This window comes from Sapajus apella, unplaced genomic scaffold, assembly GCF_009761245.1.
Source record: "Sapajus apella isolate SASKATOON/1434 unplaced genomic scaffold, GSC_monkey_1.0 scaffold36, whole genome shotgun sequence".
Taxonomy (NCBI): Eukaryota; Metazoa; Chordata; class Mammalia; order Primates; family Cebidae; genus Sapajus; species Sapajus apella.
In genome coordinates, this window is record NW_022436976.1 from 1,107,584 (window position 1) to 1,129,426 (window position 21,843).

The window sequence follows — 21,843 nt, forward strand, 5'->3', positions numbered from 1 at the left end:
GGAAGCATGGCTGGGGAGGCCTCAGGAAACCTACAATCATGGCAGAAGGTGAAGGGGAAGCAAGCACATCTTCACGTGGTGGCAGGAGAGAGAGAACTAAAGAAGAATTGCTACACACTTTCAAACAACCAGATCTCAGGATAACTCACAAGAACAGCAAGGGAGAAATCCACCCCCATCATCTAATCACCTCTCACCAGGTCCCTCCCCCAACATTGGGGATTTCAATTCAACATGAGATTTGGGTGGGGACATAGAGCCAAACCATATCCGGTATATAGATGTATGTCAAATGAATGAATTTCTGTGATTGAGGCCAAAAGTTTATTATAAAAAGAGTGTAATATGACTGCTAATCTTAGCTTCTTGGCCAGAATTCAGAAACATTTCTTACAACCTGTCTAATGTTACCGGGGATTTCTTCCTTTTCTTTTTTTGGCTTCACCATTCCTCACCCAAAAAAGCAATGGCTCCCATTGCTGGTGCTGAACTGTGGCCATGTTCTATTTATTTAAACGGCTGTGTTTACATAGCATGCCAAGAGATCTGGCTTCAAACTTATGAGAACAGAAGGAGAATATATGACTTCTAGGCAGACACTGAGAGTGACCGCGGGGATTAAATATGTTTTTAGGAGCATATTCAAACATCTGAAATGGTTCAGACCAAGTGTATTGACATAATAATATAAACCAAATTCTTATTTAGTTTTCATTATTAATATGAGACATAGAGACTATGAATTGCTTTATCATTCTTGCCCATACAGAATGTAAAGACACTTGCTGTTTATACCTTTTTTTGACATTCACTTTGATTGCAAGTGTAGGTATAATAGTTCTTTTGCATCTGGGGAATAGGTGAGGTTTAAGGAACCAGCACGGAGCTGCTTCTGTGGCCTTTTGTTTACCTGTCACATTGCTGCAGGCTTTAAAATCCTGGACGAGATTGCTGTGCACAGCTAGTGGTAAACAAGAACACTACTCCAGGAGGAACCGGAAGCTGTTAAGGAGCTGGCCTCCTGCAGAAATCTGACCTGTGGCACAAACACAAGAACATCAGGTGGCAGTAACCAAGTCATCCAGGCTTCCTCTCTCTGGGTGTTTTGCCTTTGCTGCTGGGTCCAAGGAGTCAACTGAGCTGCCCTGGGTGACTCACCACCGGGTCAGGCTGAGGCTGCGTCCTGTCGGCCTGAGACCAACATGTCATATTGAGGCTGCTCTGTCGGAGTGGCAGACTGCTCTCTTGTCCCCAGATGATGTGGTATCCTGGCTGCACTCAGCTGTGTCCCGCTTGTACCTGATGGTACCAGTACTAATTCACCCTCTGCCGGTTAGCAGCTCTTATTACCATGGAGATGGGGAATTTCCAAAGATACCTCCCATGGAAGGGACACGCCTGTCCCCATCACCAGGGCACATCTCCCATTTCCCATAGGTCCCTGTTGAGGGTTGCTTTTTTCTCTTATTAGCCATAAAAAAACAAGATGCAAGATGGCTGTTACTACTCAGATCTTGCATGAGGCTATAAATTTGCTGACTTTGAAAGTACCCTAAGACTTCCAATATGGTGGTATTTTCCACTGTTTGGAGTTAACCCCAAATAGCAGACTCTTATACATCCTTCTAGACCCAATTCGAATGTTTTGTCTTCTGTGAAGCTTTCTCTGACTACCCTCTTTGCTCTCATATTACTAGGTTCTCTCACACTGTTACAGTGTGCCATGATTATTTTTATACGTGGCCATTTCTGTTAGGTGTGACGACCTTGATGCTAGGGATGATGTCTTATTATTTCTTTGGGCACCACATCTGGCTTGCCCATGGCCTGTCATGTACAATACACTCAGCAAATGATAGGTAAATGAGTGAAAGAATTATATTCCTGCCAAATATTTGTTTGCTGGTTCATTCATTCACATCTCAGAAAGTACTTTCTTCTCCTTTGGAAGTAGTCCATTGTTGTATTATTTATGAAGTGAATAGGCAAAAAAAAAAAAAAGAGCCAAGTATATTAGTTAGGATAGTTTTGGCTGCAAGTAACAGCTTAACAGAAATAGTTTAAACAATAGGGAATTTATTATCCACCATGCAAGAGGTCTGGATGCAGCTGGTTCCAGGGCCAGGTAATCCAGCTGCTCAGTGATTGCTTTAGGGAACCCGAGGCTTTTCCCTTTCTGCTCCACTATCTCCAATGTGTCCGTCATGTCTCCTTCCTGGCTCAAGAAAGGTGATGTTCGGCAAAGAAGGAATTTTGTCTACTAATTTTTTTTTATTATCAAGGATTTCCTTTCCCAGAAGCTTTCTCTCCCCACAGATTTCTCCTTCAGTATCGTTGATCAATAATGAGTTACAACCCATCATTGAAAGTGAAATGAGTTCATCATGCCAGTCCTGATATAATCCTTGGATTGAGGGGTGGAGACAGGGGATTGCCTTCCCAGAACACATGGAAGAACACTCAGACAAATCTGAGGCTTTGCTGATGAGGAGTCAAAGAGATGGGTATGGCATTTGGGTGGGCACACCAGGTACAGCATTTAAATAACTATGGTACTTCAATAATAGAATGAAAATCTATGAAACCATTACAAAGACTGAGGGAAAACTACATGTATCAATGTTAAATGCCTTTCAAGGTGTAATAAATGCAAAGCTATATGTGTACTCTAATCTTATTTATTTAATAATCATTTATTAGTAAATGCCAGGTGGACACATCCCCAAATCTGTAAGAATATATATGTGCTTAAAAGTGGCTCTCTGCATTCTCTGTGTGTGTGTGTGTGTGTGTGTGTGTGTGTGTGTGTGTGTGTGTGTATGTGTGTGTTTGTGTGAGAGAGAGAAGGGGAGCTTACTAGGAAGCTTCATTTTTGACATTCTGTATTTCTTATAATACTGAATCTGTATAAGTATGCCTGCTTTTAAAGGCAAACCAACAACAACAAAACTCAAACATTAAAGAGAGCATCTTTCTTTTTTTCTTTTGAGATGGAGTGTTGCTCTGTCGCCATGCTGGAGTGTAGTGGTGTGATCTCAGCTCACTACAACCTCTGCCTCTGGGGTTCAAGCGATTGTCCTGCCTCAGCCTCCTGAGTAGCTGAGATTACAGGCATGCACCACCACACCCAACTAATTTTGTATTTTCAGTAGAAATGGGGTTTCTCCATGTTGGTCAGGCTGGTCTCAAACTCCCGACCTCAGGTGATCTGCCCATCTCGGCCTCCCAAAGTGCTGGGATTACAGGCGTAAGCCACCCCACCCAGCCTTTTACAGAGAATGTCTTGGGCCAGGCACAGTAGCTCACGCTGTAATCCCAGCACTTTGGGAGGCTGAGGCGGTCAGATCACCTGAGGATGGGAGTTTGAGACCAGTCTGACCAACATAGAGAAACCCCATCTCTACTAAAAATACAAAGTTAGCTGGGTGTGGTGGTGCATGCTGGTAATCCCAGTTACTCTGGAGGCTGAGGCAGGAGAATCGCTTGAACCCGGGAGGCGGAGGTTGCAGTGAGCTGAGATTGCACCATTGCACTCCAGCCTGGGCAACAAGAGCAAAACTCCATCTCTAAATAAATAAATAAAGAGAACATCTTAAATGGCCAGGTCTCATCTTAAATACAAGAGGTCAACTCAAGACATGGGCTCTTTTCCAAGTACAAATTAATTTGGAGGATGAGAGGGACCTGTCTAAAAGTTTTTTTTAGGAGCCCAGAATGTAAATCCCACTGTAGATGAGCTCCTTTATTTTAACCAGCAAATGCTCTTAACAGAATAACTGAGTCTTTACCACTCGTATCATTCTCCGTTTCCTGGAGAAAGGTGTCACCTCTCTTACGGGAAGTTGGTAGTGCTGACTTCCCTCTAGGAAATCCACAGGCGGAAGTCTTCCCAGGAGCCCGGTTGACACCAAGAACCTGTTTCGTAGACAGACCTCCCTGTGACCCAAGTGCCTTCCTGTGCCCCAAATGCCTTTGTCAGGGAGGTCAGAGGATTAATCCTCTGGGGTCTACCTTTCACTCTGTAAGTGGCTAACTAACTATAATAACTACTTGGGCAAGCTTTCCATCTCTCTGGAGTTCATTGAATGCCTCTGCAAATATAAGTGTTACCTATTCAATAGCACTTGAAATAAGGACTTTGTGTCATTAAAAAAAAAATTAGAGCACGCCCCTTGGCTATATGCAGCAATGCCCCTGGGAAGTCTCTTTGGTTACCATAAAAATAGATGGTTAAATTCAGCAGACGTTCAGGATGCAGTGTATATCTTTGATTAACTTATCCGGTGTCAGTTGGAAAATGTGACATGGTATTATAAATGGAATAGGTACACTTCTCCACAAGAATACACAGACTGGAATTGTAGCAGGAAGCTGGGCTGGGCAGGTGGCAGTGGGGCATGTTTACAGCAGCATGGTGACTTGAGATGGTCTCTATTCTTTCCTGAGTTTATAACAGCATTTCCATACCTAAAATAATTCTTCTAAGTATTTCCACAGTGAAAGGGGTGGTCCAGGTCGTACTTTCTTTAGAAAGAATCTGAATATTTTTTTTTTTTTTTTTTGAGACAAAGTATTGCTCTGTTGCCAGGCTGGAGTGCAGTGACATGATCTTGGCCCTCACTGCAACTTTCGCCTTCTGGGTTCAAGTGATTCTCCAGCCTCAGTCCCCCAAGTAGCTGGGACTACAGGTGCATGCCACCATCCCCAGCTAATTTTTGTATTTTTAGTGGAGACAGGGTTTCACCATGTTGACCAGGCTGGTCTCAAACTCCTGACCTCGTGATCCACCTGCCTCTGCCTCCCAAAGTGCTGGGATTACAGGTGTGAGCCACCTTGCCCAGCCCCAAATTTTTAAAGACCATCTCTTCTTGCCCTTTAACAACCCCGACCACATGTGTGTATGTGCACATGCAGATGCACACACACACACACCTGTTCTCCATCAATCAATCAATCTTTTTTTTTTTTTTTTGGAGACAGAGTCTCACTCTGTCACCCAGGCTAGAGTGCAGGGGATGCGAGCTCAGCTCACTACAATCTCTGCCTCCCAGATTCAAGGGATTCTCCTGCTTCAGCCTCTCGAGTAACTGGGATTACAGCCACCCACCACCACACCCAGCTAATTTTTTTGTATTTTTAGTAGATGGGGTTTCACCATATTGGCCAAGCTGTTTTTGAACTCCTGACCTCAAGTGATCCGCCTGCCTCGGCCTCTCAAAGTGCTAGGATTACAGGCATGAGCCACCACGTCTGGTCTGTTCTCCATCAGTCTCTATGCTGGTGAATTGCAGAGCACCCACTCTCAGAATAGAGCTGCAACTCAGCTCCCACCATGTAGAAATTGCCCATATGTATACATTTTTCAAAGGAGGCCATACATTTTACTAAAAAAAAAAAAAAAACTACCATTTTTCAAACTTTGGCAACAAGCCAGTTTGCGTGTGTGTGTGTGTGTGTGTGTGTGTGTGTGTGCACGCGCGTGTGTGTGTAACAGGGTCTCACTCTGTCACCCAAGCTGGAGGGTACTAGCGTGAACCTGTTTCACTATAGACTCAACCTTCTGGGCTCAAGGCATTCTCCTGCCTCAGCCTCCCATGTAGCTGGGACCACAGGCATTCACCACAATTCCTGGCTATTTTTTAAATTTTTTTGTAGAGACAGGTCTCACTTTGTTTCCCAGGCTGCTCTTGAACTCCTGGGCTCAAGAGATCCTCCCACCTTGGCCTCCCAAAGTGCTGGGATTACAGTACATGCATGAGCCACTGTGCCCAGCCCAAACCAGTATATAAACGTTCAGCCATGTAGGCTGAACAAAACATGTCTATTTGTCAGATTCTAGTGGGACCACTAGCCTTGGACCTTTGCCCTGGGGCAATGTAGAACAAGCTTGTTCTCTCTTCTCCCAAGGAGATCTGGAGGTGCTGTAAAATAGCCCTCAGATTCCTTTCAATCTATTCTTAGTTGGTACTCACTCACTGACAAAACTTCAGGGAGTTAAAGATCGGTGGGGAAACAGACAGTGACAGTGGGGCGATATCATTGCTACACTGGAGATTTGTATGAAAGGCCAGAGGAAGGATCACTAATTGTGCAAGTGCTGGGCTGTGGCCTGCCATGTCTGAGCAGATCTGGAGAGGGCCCTTCTCTAGAACTCTTAGGAGGCTCTCCCTATAGTTTCCCATCCCATAGCCATCCTGACTGGGGAGTGTGTAGATACTGCTGTTCTGCATGAAGCTTGAGGTCAGTGGCCCGGGAGCCTTCTTGAGGTATCCCCTAAACCTAGTCAATGCAAAATATATGCTGGAGCCCTTCCCCACACATCTGTAGGCACAGTGACAAGCATGGGGAAACCTAGGTATAATTCAGCAAAGCTTTTGCTTTTCTGACTCTGCTCAAATTCATTCTAATTTAGTGAGTAGGCAAGAATTTCTTTCTCTGAAAATGTTCTACTAAATGGGTACTGTGATGGTTAGTTTTATATGCCAACTTGACTAGGCTGTGGTACCTATTTGTTTGGCCAAACACCAGTCTAGGTATTACTGTGATGGTATTTTTCACATATAATTAACATTTGAATCAGTAGACTTTGAGTAAAGCAAATCACTCTCCCATAATAGGGTGGCCATCAGATGATGGCCATTCAATTGAAGGCATTAAAAGCAAAGGCTGAGGTTTTCCAAAAGAAGAAGGAATCTGACTTCAAGATTACACCATAGAAACCATCCCTGAGTTTCCAGCCCACCTGGCCTGAACTGCAGATTTAATTCCAACCTGAATTCCAGCCTGCTGGCTTACCCCAAGGATTTTGGACTTGCCAGCCCCTACAATTGCATAAGCCAATTCCTTAAAAGATCTCTCTCTCTCCTGTTTCTCCAGAAAACCCTAATACAGGTACACTTTTAATGCTATTTCTAAACCCAAAGCAAAAACACAAACTATTTCAAATACAAATGGCCTTTCAGACTCCAAACCCAGGTGGTTCAGCTGTCTTTGATTTCTCTTTATGACTGAAATGGGAAAGTATCACTGCTTATTTCAGAAATTTTCAACCTGTTAACCAAGGCTTTTGAATAGTTTCCAATTTATGTATCTTTAAAAAACACAGCTGAACTGACAACTCCTCCAGGAGTTGTCTCTGATCCTAGAACCAGGCAGTTGGTTAACTCTCCTCCAGCCTCCTCTGTGCCTATTAGACTTGTTACAGCATATTTTTGGCTATGTGGTATAGACTGCTGAGTGTCCCCTAATACCTGTTCTCCCTTCTCTAGTAGCAGGATCTCAAATTTTCACCTGAGTACATAGCACCCCACAGTAAAAACTACATTTCCTAGCCCTCCCTGCAACTAAGCAAGGCCATGTGCCATGAGGCACACTAGAGAACAGAGGCCAGGCATAGTGAAGCAACAAAATAGCAGAGGCTGTCTTGGCCTCAAACAATCCTTCTGCCTCAGCCTCCTAAATTGTTGGGATTACAGTTATAAGCCATCATGCCCAACCTCTTAAGCCATTATTATTTAGGGTTTTCTGTTACTTGCAGCTGAACCTAATCTTAACTCAATTTCGCTTACACATATGCCTCCTTTACCACAAAGTAATGTTTCTTTAACTACTGCATAGCACTATGCCTGGAATATGGAGGTGCCAGATAAGTGTCTAGTGACTGGATGTATGAATGTAAGAAACAAATGAAAGACTGGTTAGCAGTCGGCTAGGAAAAAGTCCAAGGTGAAGTAGAAGGAAGACATTGTGCCCCTGAGTAGGTACCTTCTATTTAACTTCAGCATAAGACAACATGTGTTCTATAAATTAATTAACGTCTACTTTATGCTGGGCACAGTGTAAAGTGATATTTTTATAGTGGTAAAAAAAGATTAAAACTTCTGCTCTCATTCTTATACTCAAGAAAACGTCAGATAGTGCTAGGTGCTATGAGAAACATAAAACTTTTAAAATTTATTATCAATTTTTGTGGGTATACAGAAGGTATATATACTTACGGATTACATGAGATATTTTGATATAGGCAGGCAATGCATAATAATCACATCAGGGTAAATGAAGTATTCATTACCTCAGGCAATTATCCTTTGTGTTACAAATAATACAATTATAGTCTTTAAGTTATTTTAAAATGTATAATTAAATTATTTTTACTGTAGTCACCCTGTTGTGCTAGCAAATACTAGGTATTATTTGTTCTATTTTTTGTACCTGTTAACCATCCCCATGTCCTCCTCAACCCTCCAATACCCTTCCCAGCCTCTGGTAACCATCTTTCTACTCTCTAACTCCATGAGTTCAATTGTTTTAATTTTTAGCTTCCACAAATAAGTGAGAACATGCAAAGTTGGACTTCCTGTTCCTGGCTTATTTTGCTTAACATAATAATCTTCAGTTCCATCCATGTTGTTGCAAATGACAGAATCTCATTTTTTCAAGACTGAACAGTACTTCATTGTGTATATGTACGACTTTTTCCTTGATCTGTTCATCTGTTGATGAATACTTAGGTTGCTTCCAAATCTTGGCTATTGTGAACAGTGCTGCAATAAACATGGGAGTGAATATATGATTTCCTTTCTTCAGGGTATAAATATCTGTTTGGTCTATAGTACAGATTAAGTTCAATGTTACTTTGTTGATTTTCTGTCTGGAAGATCTGTTCAATGCTGAAAGTGGAGTGTTGAAGTCTCTAGCTTTTATTGTATTGAGGTCTATTTCATTCTTTAGCCCTAATAATATTGGCTTTATATGTTTGGGTGGTCCAGTGTTGGGTGCATATATGTTGGCAATTGTTGTAGTATATTCTCTTGCTGAATTGACCTCTTTATTATTAATGAACTATCTTCTTTGTCTCTTCTTTTTTTTTTTTTTAATTGTATTTTAGGTTCTGGGGTACATGTGCAGATCATGCAGGATTGTTGCATAGGTACACACATGGCAATGTGGTTTGCTGCCTCCATTCCTCTGTCACCTACATCTGACATTTCTCCCCATGTTATCCCTCCCTGACCTCTCCACCCCCTGCTATCCTTTCCTTGCCACCCGTAACAGACCCCAATGTGTGATGCTCCCCTCCCTGTGTCCATGTGTTCTCATTGTTCAACACCTGCCTATGAGTGAGAACATGCGGTGTTTGATTTTCTGTTCTTGTGTCAGTTTGCTGAGAATTATGGTTTCCAGATTCATCTATGTCCCTACAAAGAACAAAAATGCATCATTTTTTATGGCTGCATACTATTCCATGATGTATATGTGCCACATTTTCCTTGTCCAGTCTATCGTCAATGGGCATTTGGGTTGGCTCCAGGTCTTTGCTATTGTAAACAGTGCTGCTATAAACATACATGTGCATGTGTCTCTATAATAGAATGATTTATAATCCTTTGAGTATATACCCAATAGTAGGATTGCTGGGTCAAATGGAATTTCTGTTTCTAGGTCCTTGATGAAGCATCACACTGTCTTCTACAATGGTTGAACTAATTTACACTCCCACCAACAGTGTAAAAGTGTTCCAATTTCTCCATATCCTCTCCAGAATCTGTTGTCTCCAGATTTTTTAATGATCGCCATTCTAACTGGTGTGAGGTGGTATCTCAATGTGGCTTTGATTTGCATTTCTCTAATAATCAGTGATGATGAGTATTTTTTCATATGTTTGTTAGCCTCATGTATGTCTTCTTTTGAAAAGTGTCTGTTCATATCCTTCTCCCACTTTTGGATGGGTTTGTTTGTTTTTTTTTCTTATAAATCTGTTTTAGTTCTTTGTAGATTCTGGATATTAGCCCTTTGTCAGATGGGTAGATTACAAAAATTTTTTCCCATTCTGTTGGTTGCCTGTTCACTCTAATGATTGTTTCTTTTGCTGTGCAGAAGTTCTGGAGTTTAATTTGGTCCCATTTGTCTATTTTGGCTTTTGTTGCCAATGCTTTTGGTGTTTTAGTCGTGAAGTCCTTGCCTATGCCTATGTCCTGAATGGTTTTGCCTAGGTTTTATTCTAGGGTTTTTATGGTGTTAGGTCTTACGTTTAAGTTTTTAATCCATCTGGAGTTAATTTTAGTGTAAGGCATCAGGAAGGGGTCCAGTTTCTGCTTTCTGCACACTGCTAGCCAGTTTTCCCAACATCATTTATTAAACAGGGAATCCTTTCCCCATTACTTGTTTTTGTCAGGTTTGTTAAAGATCAGATGGTTGTAGATGGTGTTGCCTCTGAGGCCTCTGTTCTGTTCCATTGGTCTATATCTCTGTTTTGGTACAAGTATCATGCTGTTTTGATTACTGTAGCCTTGTAGTATAGTTTGAAATCAGGTAGCGTGATGCCCCAGCTTTGTTTTCTTTGTCTCTTCTTATAGTTTTTGTCTTGACATCTATTTTATCTGATACAGGTATGGCTAGTCTTTTTTGGTTTCCATTGGCATGGAATGTCTTTTTCCATTCCTTTATTTTCAGTGTACTTATATCTTTATAGATAAAGTGTGTTTCTTGTAGGTAACAGGTCCTTGGGTCTTGGTTTTTTTAATTCATTGAGTTACTTTATGTCTTTTTATTGGAGAGTTTAGTTTATTTACATTCACCGTTATTACTGATAAGTAAGGTCTTACTCTTGTTATTTTGTTATTTGTTTTCTGGTTGTTTTGTCATCTTCTCTTCCTTCATTCCTTCCTTGTTTTCCTTTTAGTGAAGATAATTTTCTCTGGTGTTATGATTTCATTTCTTACTTCTTATTTTATGTGTATCCATTGTATGGTTTTTGACCTGCGATTACCATCAGATCTGCAAATACTATCATATAACTCATTATTTTAAGCTGATAACAACTTAACACTGCTTACATAAACAAACAAGCAAAAAGAACACTAATAAAAACTCTATGCATTAACTTCAAGGCTTTTTGTTGTTTCCATTTATATTTTATTGTACTGTGTCTTGAAAATTATTGTAGTTATTTTATTTATTTAATTTTTTATTTATTTTGAGATGGAGTCTCACTCTGTCACCCAGGCTGGAGTATAATGGTATGATTTCAGCTCACTGCAACCTCCACCTCCCAGGTTTAAGCAATTCTCCTGCCTCAATTTCCCTCAGTAGCTGGGACTACAGGCATGAATCACCCCACCCAGCTAATTTTTGCATATTTTAGTAGAGATGGGATTTCACCATGTTGGCCAGGCTGGTCTCAAACTACTGGCCTCAGGTGATCCACCTGCCTCAGCCTCCCAAAGTGCTGGGATTACAGGTGTGAGCCAATGCACCTGGACTAGTTATTATATTTGATTGGTTCATCTTTTAGTCTTTCTACTTAACATAAGAGTAGTTTACACACCACAGTTAAACTGTTATATTAGTCTGTGTTTTTCTGTGTATTTACTATTCCCAGTGAGTTTTCTACCTTCAGATATTGTCTTATTACTTATTAACATTCTTTTCTTTCTGATTGAAGTACTCCCTTTAACATTTCTTGTAGGACAGGTCTGGTGTTGATGAAATCCCTCAGTTTTTGTTTGTCTGGGAAAGTCTTTATTGTTCCTTCGTGTTTGAAGAATATTTTCACCAGATATACTATTCTAGGGTAAAAGTATTTTCCCTTCAGCACTTCAAATATTTCATGCCCCTCTCCCCTGACCTGTAAGATTTCCACTGAAAAGTCTGTTGCCAGGCATATTGGAGCTCCATTTTATGTTATTGGTTTCTTTTCTCTTGCTGTCTTTAGGCTCTTTTCTTTATCCTTGACTTTTGAGAATTTGATTCTTAAATGCCTTTAGGTAATCTTTGGGTTAAATCTGCTTGTTGTTCTATAACCTTCTTGTAGTTGGACATTGATATCTTTCTCTAGGATTAGGAAGTTCTCTGTTATTATCCCTTTGAATAAACTTTCTACCCCATCTCTTTCTTTATTTCCTCTTTAAGGCTGATAAGTCTTAGGTTTTCCCTTTCGATGCTATTTTCTAGATCTTGTAAGCATGCTTTATTCTTTTTATTCTTTTTTCTTTGTCTTCTCTGACTGTGTAGTTTCAAATAGCATATTGTATTAGTCCATTTTCATGCTGCTGATAAAGACATACCCAAGACTGGGTAATTTACAAAAGAAAGAGTTTCAATGGACTTACAGTTCCACCTGGCTGGGGAGGCCTCAATCATGGTGGAAGGTGAAAGTCATGTCTCACATGGTGGCAGACAAGAGAAGAGAGTTTGTGCTGGGAAACTCCCATCTTTAAAACGATCAGATCTCAGATCTCATGAGACTTATTCACTATCATAAGCACAGCATGGGAAAGACCCACCCCCACAATTCTGTTATTGCCCACCAGCTCCCTCCCACAACATGTGGGAATTATGGGAGCTACAAGATGAGATTTGGATGGGGGCACAGAGCCAAACCATCTCACATATCTTCAAACTAACTAATTCTTTCTTCTGCGTGATGAATTCTGCTTTTAAGACTCTCTGACACATTCTTTAGTATACCAATTGCATTTTTCAACTCCAGAATTTCTGCTCGACTCTTTTTAATTATTTTAATCTCTTTGCTAAATTTATCTAATAGAATTCTGAATTTCTTCTTTGTGTTATCTTCAATTTCCTCAAAACAACCTTTTTGAATTTTCTGTCTGAAAGACCACATATCTCTGTTTATCCAGCATTGGTCCCTGGTGACTTATTTAGTTTGTTTGGTGAGGTCATATTTTCCTGGATGGTCTTGATGCTTGCATACATTCAGCTGTGTCTGAGCATTGAAGAGTTAGGTATTTGTTGTTCTCTTCACAATCTATGATTGTTTGCACCTATCCTTTTTGGGGAGGCTTTTCAGGTATTCAGAAGGACTTGGGGTTATGATCTAAGCCATATCTTTATTAGACACCACCCCAAACCGAGGAATGCTGTGGTTCTTGTAGACTTATAGAGGTACCACCTTGTTGGTCTTGGATAAGATCCAAAGAATTCTCTGGGTTACTAGGCAGAGACTTTTGTTCTCTTCCCTTACTTTCTCCCAAACAAATGGAGTCTCTCTCTCTCTGTGCTGAGCCACCTGGGGCTGGGGAACAGGGTGACACAAACACCACTGCAGCCACCATCTCTGGAGCTGTGCCAGGTCAGACTTGAAGACAGCATAGCACTGGGTCTCACCCAAGGTACCCTGTAACCACTACCTAGCTACCACCTGTGTTGACTCAAAGCCCTCGTGCTCTACAATCAGCAGGTGGTGAAGCAGCCAGGTTGTATCCTTCCCTTCAGGACAGCAAGTTACCTCAGGCCCTGGGAAGGTCCAGAGATGTCATCCAGGATCTAGGGACTAGAGTCAACAACTTTAGAAGTCTATCTGGTGCTCTATATTACTGTGGCTAAGTTAGCACTCAAGCCATGAGACACAGACCTTCCCACTCTTTCATCCCCTTTCCAGAGGAGACGAGTCTCACCCTGTAGCCAACACCACCACCATAGACCCACGAGGAGTACTGCCAGGCTACCACTACTATTCTTCTCAGGCCCAAGAGCTCTTCAGTCAGCTTGTGGTGAATGCTGCCAGGCCTGGGATTCACCCTTCAGGGCAGTGCACTCTCCTCTGGCCTAGGGCAGGTCCAGAAATGCCATTTAAGAGCCAAGGCCTGGAATTGGGGCCCCAAGAGCCCTCTTGGTTCTATACTCCACTGTGGCTGAGCTGGTACCTATGATGCAAGACAAAGTCTCCTTTGCTTTTCCATCTGCTTTTGTCAAGCAGAAGGAGTCTCTCATTATAGCCACAATAGCTGGAAATGTGCTGAGTCCCACCTGAAGCCATCACATCTCAAAGTCTCATCGAAGGCCCTCAGCAGACTATCTGGGTATCACTGCTGGTTATTCAGGTCACAAGGGCTCTTTAGTCAGCAGGTGACCGGTCCTGCAAAGACTGGGTCCTTGAAGGTAGCAGGTTCCCTTCTGCCTCAAGGTATGTCTAGAAATGTGGTTGATGAGCTAGGACATGGAATAGGGGCCTCACAACCCTGACGTGTGCCCTATCCCACTGTGGCTGAGCTAGTATCCAAGAAGCAAGACAAAGCCCTCCTTATTTTTCCCTCTCTTTTCCTCAAGTGGCTCTTTTGGAGCCATACTCCATACTGCCTGGGTTTGGAGAAACGGTGATGCAAGCTCTCCCTTAGCTGCCCTAGCTGGTATCTTAGTAAGTCACATGCCCTTAAAATCCACCACCTCTGAGCCCAGCTCAGCCTAGGACTTGCAGTCCTTGCTGCTGAGACTGCCTTTTAAGTTTATTTACAGCCCAAAGCACTTCAGCCCATGGTGGTAAGTCTTGCCAGAACTCAAGCTCTGACAGTTGGGATGGGTGATTCTCCTCTGGCTAGGACTGGTCTGAATGCTCCCTCCATGGGTGGGCATCTCTGCTGTGATAGGGCAGCACTGCATTCCAGGCAGTCTCCTAGTTGCTGCACTCTCCCTCTCTCAATGCACAGATTCTCTGCACCATGTGGCTGCTGCCAGGGAATGGGGAGAGGTGGTGGCAGTGATTCAAGACTGTCTTTCCTACCCTCTTCAGTGCCTCTTTCAATGATATGAAGTTAGAAACTGATACCCAGAGTGCTCACCTGAATTCTGGTTCTTGTAAAGGTTCTTTTTTGGGTAGATAATTGCTAAATTCAGTGTTCCTGCATGGGGGATGATTGTTGGGGATTTTTATTCCACCGTCTTGCTCTGCCCCCTAAAATACTTCTTGATGTAAGGAACTATTAATAATTTGAGTGGTGAGGAAAGGTCTCTAAGAAGGTAGCATTTATGCTGAGACCTACATGCCAAGAAGAAGCCTAGGTCAGGGGAGGGAGCATTTGAGGCAGAGGTACAGCTAGTGTGAAGGCCCTGCAGGAAAACTTGTTTGGCTTTTTCAAAGAAGAAAAGTCAAGTGGAAGTATAGTGAATGTGGGTGAATGGTAAGAAGTAGGCAGGGTCCGGGAGCTGGGTGCCAAGTAAGCAGCTGAATCTTTACTTTGACAGCAGTGGGACACCACTGGAGCCTTTAAACTGAAATCAGTGATACTTTGGTTATCTATTACGATATAACAAACAAAACCAAAACTTAGTTCTTTAAAATTACCATATTGGTTTGCTCACTATTTTGTGGGTCAGGAACTATGGAAAGGACTCAACTGGCAGCTCATCTCTGGTTCACAAGATATCAGCTGGGGCAGCTGAGGCTGGAGGATTCACTTCCAAGATGGTTTCTTCATGCACAGGTGTAATGCCCAAGTGCTTCTGGAACTTTCACTTTCTCCACATGGCAACTCATTCTGTAATGCCTATTCATGTGGCTTCAACTTCTCACAGTCTGCTGATCTCAGAGTAGTTGTACTTCTTAAATGGAAGCTCATCTCAAAGGGAAAGGAGGCAGTAACTCCTGGCCAGTGCTGCACTTGGAACTGGCACCACATTGCATTGTTTCCTGCACATTCACAGATCAAAGTAGTCAAAGAGCTCACCTAGATCCAAGAGGGTGGAGAAATAGACCCCACCTATTAATGGGAGAGCAACAGGGTCACATTGCAGAAGGGCACATGGGGTGGGAGATACTGTTGCAGCCACCTTTGGAAAATATAATATGCTATAAATGAGGAGGCCATTTTGGTAATTCAGGCAAGAGATGATGGTGGCCTCATCTAGAGGTTTGCTCTGGAGATGAGAACCCTTTCAGAATATATAAGCAGAATATATGGAAACAGCAAAGCAGTAACAAATGCATCTGAGTATTTGTTAATTGAATTGCAGTTTTTAAGATTACGTGGAAGAATATTGACCACCACCAATGAAGTAAGTCACGAATATATCTAATCTATTTGTAGGACAAATGCATCATTGTCATGTTTCAGAATATGCTTTGTTTTAAAGCATCAGTTGTTTAGGAGGCAGGGAGTTAATGAGGCCTTGATAGGGCTATACGGTGAGATTAAAGTATGGACCTGTAGACTATGAGATCCAGAGATTGCTGCATCCTGTAACCAAGGGAGCTTTAGAAGGTAAAGATGGTCTAGCAACAACACATTTTCAAAGGCTTCATGGAAACAAGTGGATTTGATGACAGAAAGGCTTTAGCAGTTTTCAGTTCATACATTTGCTTACTTGAGGAGACAAAGGTTTTAAGGTATGAGAGCCAATGTACCAAAGAGGATATATGAGAAAGGGTTTTTGGGGTGACAAAAATGCTGAAAGCTATTTTCCTACTTTAACATGAGGGAGTGAAACAGAAACCTGCTTAGAGTCACCTAGTGAATTCCTGGCAGAGCTGGTGCCAAAAGACATGTCTCCTGATTCCCTGGGATTCTTTCCACTGTATCACCTGCCATTCTGCCCGGAGCACAGCTTTGCTCTGTACTGTGGTCATACTGAACTATTGCTATTGCTCAACTGACTTTCCAATAGTGCCAGAAGGCTGCAAGAAGAGGTTGTGAACAAACCAAGTCTGTACCCTCTGTTGGAAAACATAACTCTAAAATATGCTTTGCTAATTTTGACACAGTTGCATTTCTTTGTGGAGCAGACAACACATATGTTCATATGAAAAAATTGTCCTAGTGAGACTACTTACTGTACTGCTAAATGTCTCATAGAATATTTCTTAAAATTCATGGAATGCCTAAGATTCTGAAATCACTCTAGCTCTCAGTTCTAAAATCTGTACCAAAACACAGCTTAAGACCACCAGGATCTTTTGGATTGAAAAGCAAGAACAACCCAAGGTCTTTACTGTGCGTGGGAACGTACATATATATTATAATGAACATTTCTATATGTAACTTCTATTTCATATATGCAGATGCATAATTGGTTTTGTTTTCTCAGTATTTAAAGTGGGCAGAACTCCACTCTGGATGTAAGTAAAACTTATATGTTCTAAATATCATAATTTTATTCTCTACTACTTTTAATTTCTTCAGTGTTGTCTATAGCTAAATAGACATACTTTGCTTCTATATTCATCTTTATTAATTGAACACACTTAATGGAATTGACACTTTCAATCACCCTCATTATATTTACTAGGATGAAATTCATAACCCAAAGATTCAATGTTTTCCCATACTAGGTTCTGTTTCACCTTTGAGCTTATTTGGACAAATACTACCTCCCTGCACGCTGAAAGGATCTGTAAAATATTACTCCTTGATCTCTGCATAAAAAGCAATTTGTTGAGCTCCAGTGTTGGAGGGCAACACTCCAGGGTTGATGCTTGGGAATGTGTAAATCTTGCCTATGGATTTAGATGTCTATTCAACAAGATTGCACCGCAAAAACCTCACACCTTTATTATGTTTCACATGTTACATTGCACTAACAAGTTTAACTGCATCTATGACTGGGCCAGGTGGTGTTTAAATTCTCAAATACCTTAACATTTGAATGCTTCAGGCAAGAAAAACTGACTATTCAGAAGGAGCAAGCTGTAATATTTCAGGCAAGTCAAAATCAGAAGAGTGAAGGCTTTTGGCCATAGATTTTACTAGTGCATTTATATTAACCTTTATTCAATTCCATTAGGCTTTAAAACCATTGCTTAGGCAGTATTTTTCTGTGGGTCTTCATTAAAGTATAGATATTATTTAATCTATGTGGAAAAATCCCTTCAGGATCCCAAGAGCTGTCCTCCTCAATTCCTTTTAAAAGCACTTTCTCTTCTACCTAAAAATTCAAGTACTCTCTTAAGTGCGGACTGAAATATTTCACTATGGATTTGAACAGGAGCCAACATTCATAATAAAAGGAAAACTTCTCCCTATAAAAGGTTTATTGTCAGCACTTTCTAAAGATGGAGATGCCTCTGAAACAGGCTACCAACATTTTCACAAATGTTGACACAGCTTTCTTAACCTCTCCTAGACCTATGATTTGGGTCCCTTTCTTTTAGGAATGCTCTGGACCTTTGACCTTCTGAATAGCCAACTCTATCTAACTGCTCCCTCCCCCATCAATATAATGTATATTATAAAAAGGAAAGGGGGATGGGGTAGCTTGGTCCTCACGCTATTGGAAAAGTACTTGAAATTCCTTGCATTCCTTTGCATTTAACAGCATGTTTACCTAATCACTGGCTTATTAGGATTAACACAAGTCATGCTTCAAGCTCATTTAGTGAAAACAAACTGATTCCTATAGACTCAGATTTTTCCTGATAACAGCCAAGGGTAAATTTCTAAGTAGTTCTCTTAATTTTTTGGAAAAATATTGGGAAAATATAAAGTTATAAACAAGCAAGCCTTTAGAATACATTAGCCATATTCAGTCTTGCCCATGGATCTGGATGTGGGCAGCCTGAGTTATGGACTACCCCTCTTATTAAAGGGTTTCTCTACTAAAGTGACATGCCCACTAACCTGGTAATTAAAATATTAAATTACTATAGCTGTCTTACAGAGTAATGGAGACTCATAGACTTCAAATTCTGATGAAAATAAAGCGCTGTTTTCTTAAATCACACATTTAGCTTCAGAATCCTTCTCATGCTTCATACAATGTCTTGTGTTCAATACATGTTTTTTAAGCATTACTTTATATGCAAAGACTTTTCTGTACTGAAGATATATAAGCAATCATTGTCTTATTTTAATAGCTTAATTTACTGCTATATCCCAATATGTCCTGTTTGAGTACATTTTGAACATCTCTAAAAATACTGAAAGGCATACAGTCAGATATTAGGTAAATATTTCTTTATTAAATGGTTAATTCCATAAATAAAATCTTTTCACTGAATATAAAATTAAAATTATTTACAAATTATTCCAGTATTACATTTCCCCTCCCTCCCCAAAAGCTACATTTTGATAAATAAAAACATTCAGTTTTGAAACACCTGATTTCTGTTTGCAGTTTAGAGTGCAGTTAGCTGCCTCTCACAGACACTCATGGAGTGTCCCCTTCAGGAAGGGATGGAATGCCCTCCCATTTACATTTGTCAAAGGACGAATAAAAGCTTTAAACTGTCCAACTAATCTTATCTCTTTTACGACTGTAGAACCCCAAAAGGAAAAAGGCCTAGAGAAAATATGCTTAGCAAATAATTTACAAACAGAAAACAGAAAGTCATCAACACCACAAGCTCCAAAATGAAGCAGTAACATGTGCTCCAATACTATGAAGCAAAGTATTCTCCAATCGTGGCTGCATTAGTGTCCATCTGCACCAGCACCCTTGGCAGTTTCGAAATACCTTAATGCTCCTCAAGAATAAGCAAGGCATCCCTTCTACAATGTGTCCCATCACCCACACCGCCCCCACCCATTATCTCCATGATTCTGATTCTGACACTCTTCTCCCTTGTTTGTCTAGGTGCACACTGGAAACCCAAATAGCATTTAGTCCCTAAATTTATGAATGTCATTGAACAGCCTGTAGAAGGGAAACACGGCTTCATTGGCATGCGGGCAGTTGTAGTTGCATTTGCAGGACTGGATCATCATGACGTTCTTGGAAAATGTCTCCCCATCTTCACAGCGGAACCGCATCTTCACAGTCCTGGTCATCTGGGGCGTGCAGCATCGGCCGTCCACGCAGGAACCGCAGTACTTGGGCCGGTGTTTCTTCACACTCGAACATCCAGCGTAAGTAAACCTGACTGCTTCGGGGGATTTCTTGGTCTTGCTACATTTCTTGCCCTTCTGTAAGATAGAGGAGAGAAGGAAAGTAAGGGGTGATATTTCTCTTTCCTCAAAAACAGATTCACATCCCACCCACCTGCCAGGGAACAGACTACTTGTCCCTGAAGGAACTTACTTTCAGGCTGCTGTACACTGGCTGTCCACAAGGCCGCACCTCGCAAATCCGGGTTTCTTTCACCAGGCGGCATTCCGGGTTGTCATTGGTAACTCGTGTGGAGATACCAGTTCCACAGGTCTTTGAGCACTGGGACCATGAAGTTGTTTGAACGATACATTTCTGGCCATGTAAAGGGTTGTATAGGATGCGAGGCTCCATTCCAAAAACTAAAGAAATAAACAAGAGGGAAGACTTCTCAGAGGCACACTGACACAAACAGGTTCAAGTACTCATTTCTATAAAACTTCAGACCAGAAATGCATCTCAGTGCAGTATCTCAGGGCTCAGTCTCCACTTACCAGGGAGCCGCTTCAGTGAGTTGCCTTTTCCAACTGCAATCAATTCATTGTTTCTCGTCAACTCCACCTCGGACGCATCAAATCCCAGCTCCTTGCCAAGGAGGCTGTCCTGGTCGTCCATGGGGTCCTTGACACCATCCTCGTCACAGACCCACTCCTCGCAGCACTGCCCGGTAACTTTGACCAGCCGGGGATTGGGACAGCCCAAGTTGGGGAGAGACAGTTCTTGAGGACACAGAGGAATGCAGCCCACGGCGCCATCAATACATGTGCACTGATGTTTACAGTTGGGCTGGAAACTTTCCCCGTTCTGGTAGATTCTGGAGTTATATTCACAGGGTCTGCCCTCTGACTGAGCTGCAAACATCAACAAAAGAGAAAGGTAGAAGGGGATAAAGTTAAGATTCCAAACCACCGCCTGAACTTCATACATATTTTCTGCTGTTAAATTCAATTTATGGTAAAGTTCCCTACAATTCCCCGGAGACTCCAGACCAGAACAATAAGTTAGTCAGGAATCACTTTTCCGTATGCGCTTTCGTTGGGCCCAGACACACTGAATTGCATTCCAGACTGCTGAAATCATGTGCCTTTCTGCCAAGCTACCAACAACAAAGCATCACCATACATGGTCTCAAAATTACTAAACTTCTGGACTATGGGGACTAGTATTTTTTTTTAAAGGGGCCAAACCACAAGCATCTTACCTCTGCAGATCCCCTTCAGAGCGGTGGAGCTGGCGCCGAAGTTGCATTCCAGCCCCTTGGTGTGGTCACAGGGCTGCGTTTTGCTGCAGTCCTCGTTGAGCTGCTTGGCGCAGACCTTACAGCAGCCGCAGCCGTCCCGGACCAGCCCGACTCCCGGCGCGCACTTGGGCGCCTCCAGGGGGCAGTGGCAGGCGGCGGGGCAGGTGGAGAGCGCCTGGAACCGGGAGAAGAAACGCGTGAGACTCAGCGCGGTGCGCAGGAGGGGCGCTGCGGCTGCCGCGGGAAGAGACGAGGGTCTCTGACCCTGCCGACGGGGAGCCTCAGATCTCGTCCAGCCTGGCCACCCCGGGAGGCTGCGCCCACCAAGAGGTCCCCGACACGTCTTCGGGGGAGGGGGGGTGCTTAAAGAAACGGCTACCCGCAAACGGCCACGAACTTTTTAGTTTAGCTTTTCCTGCCATGGGCAATCTGGGACCAAGGGAAGAACTGGGGAGTGGACGGGGAAGCGGTGGCAAAAGAAGAGTCCAACTCACCAGCCTGGTCAAGTGGAGAAGGGTGACGGCGACGGCGAGCGCCTTGGCGATGCGGGAGCTCATTGTGGCGCGCAGGAGTAGCCCGGGGCGAGCGCGGCGGCGAAGACGCCAACAAGCTGGTGCGCAGCGGACAGGCCGGGCGTAGTGGGCTCTGGGTGGCGGCGCGGTGGGCCCGGTGGGTAGGGAGACGAGGGCCGGGCGGCGGGCGGGAGTCTTTCGATCGAAGTCCGGGCGGAGAAAGCGCGGAGGGCGCGGGCGCTGCTCGGGGGCGCTCTCGCTCGCGGTCTGCCCAGGCGCCCCGAAGCCCGCCTTTTATACGGCCGGTGGAGGCGCCGCGTGTTGCAGTGACGTCGGCTCTGTCTCCGCGTTCCAGAATTCTCAAACATCTCAGGAATGCTGGTTGGCGCGGGCTGCTGCCAAGCGCCTCCCCTGGCTCCATTGCACCTTTGTGTGTGTGTGTGTGTCCGTGTGTGTCTGTGCGTGTCCGTCCCGGATCCTTCAAGAAAACAGTTC

The 21,843-nt window shown here is 42.8% G+C and overlaps 1 protein-coding gene across 1 annotated transcript; it reads right to left on the bottom strand.

Moving 5' to 3' along the window:
• Positions 1-18,669: 18,669 nt before the first annotated feature.
• On the bottom strand, positions 18,670-21,634 carry CCN1 (cellular communication network factor 1). The gene is made up of 5 exons (XM_032296385.1): positions 21,331-21,634; positions 20,798-21,011; positions 20,091-20,447; positions 19,750-19,958; positions 18,670-19,634 (listed from the first exon to the last, which is right to left on the bottom strand). The coding sequence occupies exons 1-5, from the start codon at positions 21,391-21,393 to the stop codon at positions 19,332-19,334; spliced, it is 1,146 nt and encodes a 381-aa protein (XP_032152276.1). The 5' UTR covers positions 21,394-21,634; the 3' UTR covers positions 18,670-19,331.
• Positions 21,635-21,843: the final 209 nt, after the last annotated feature.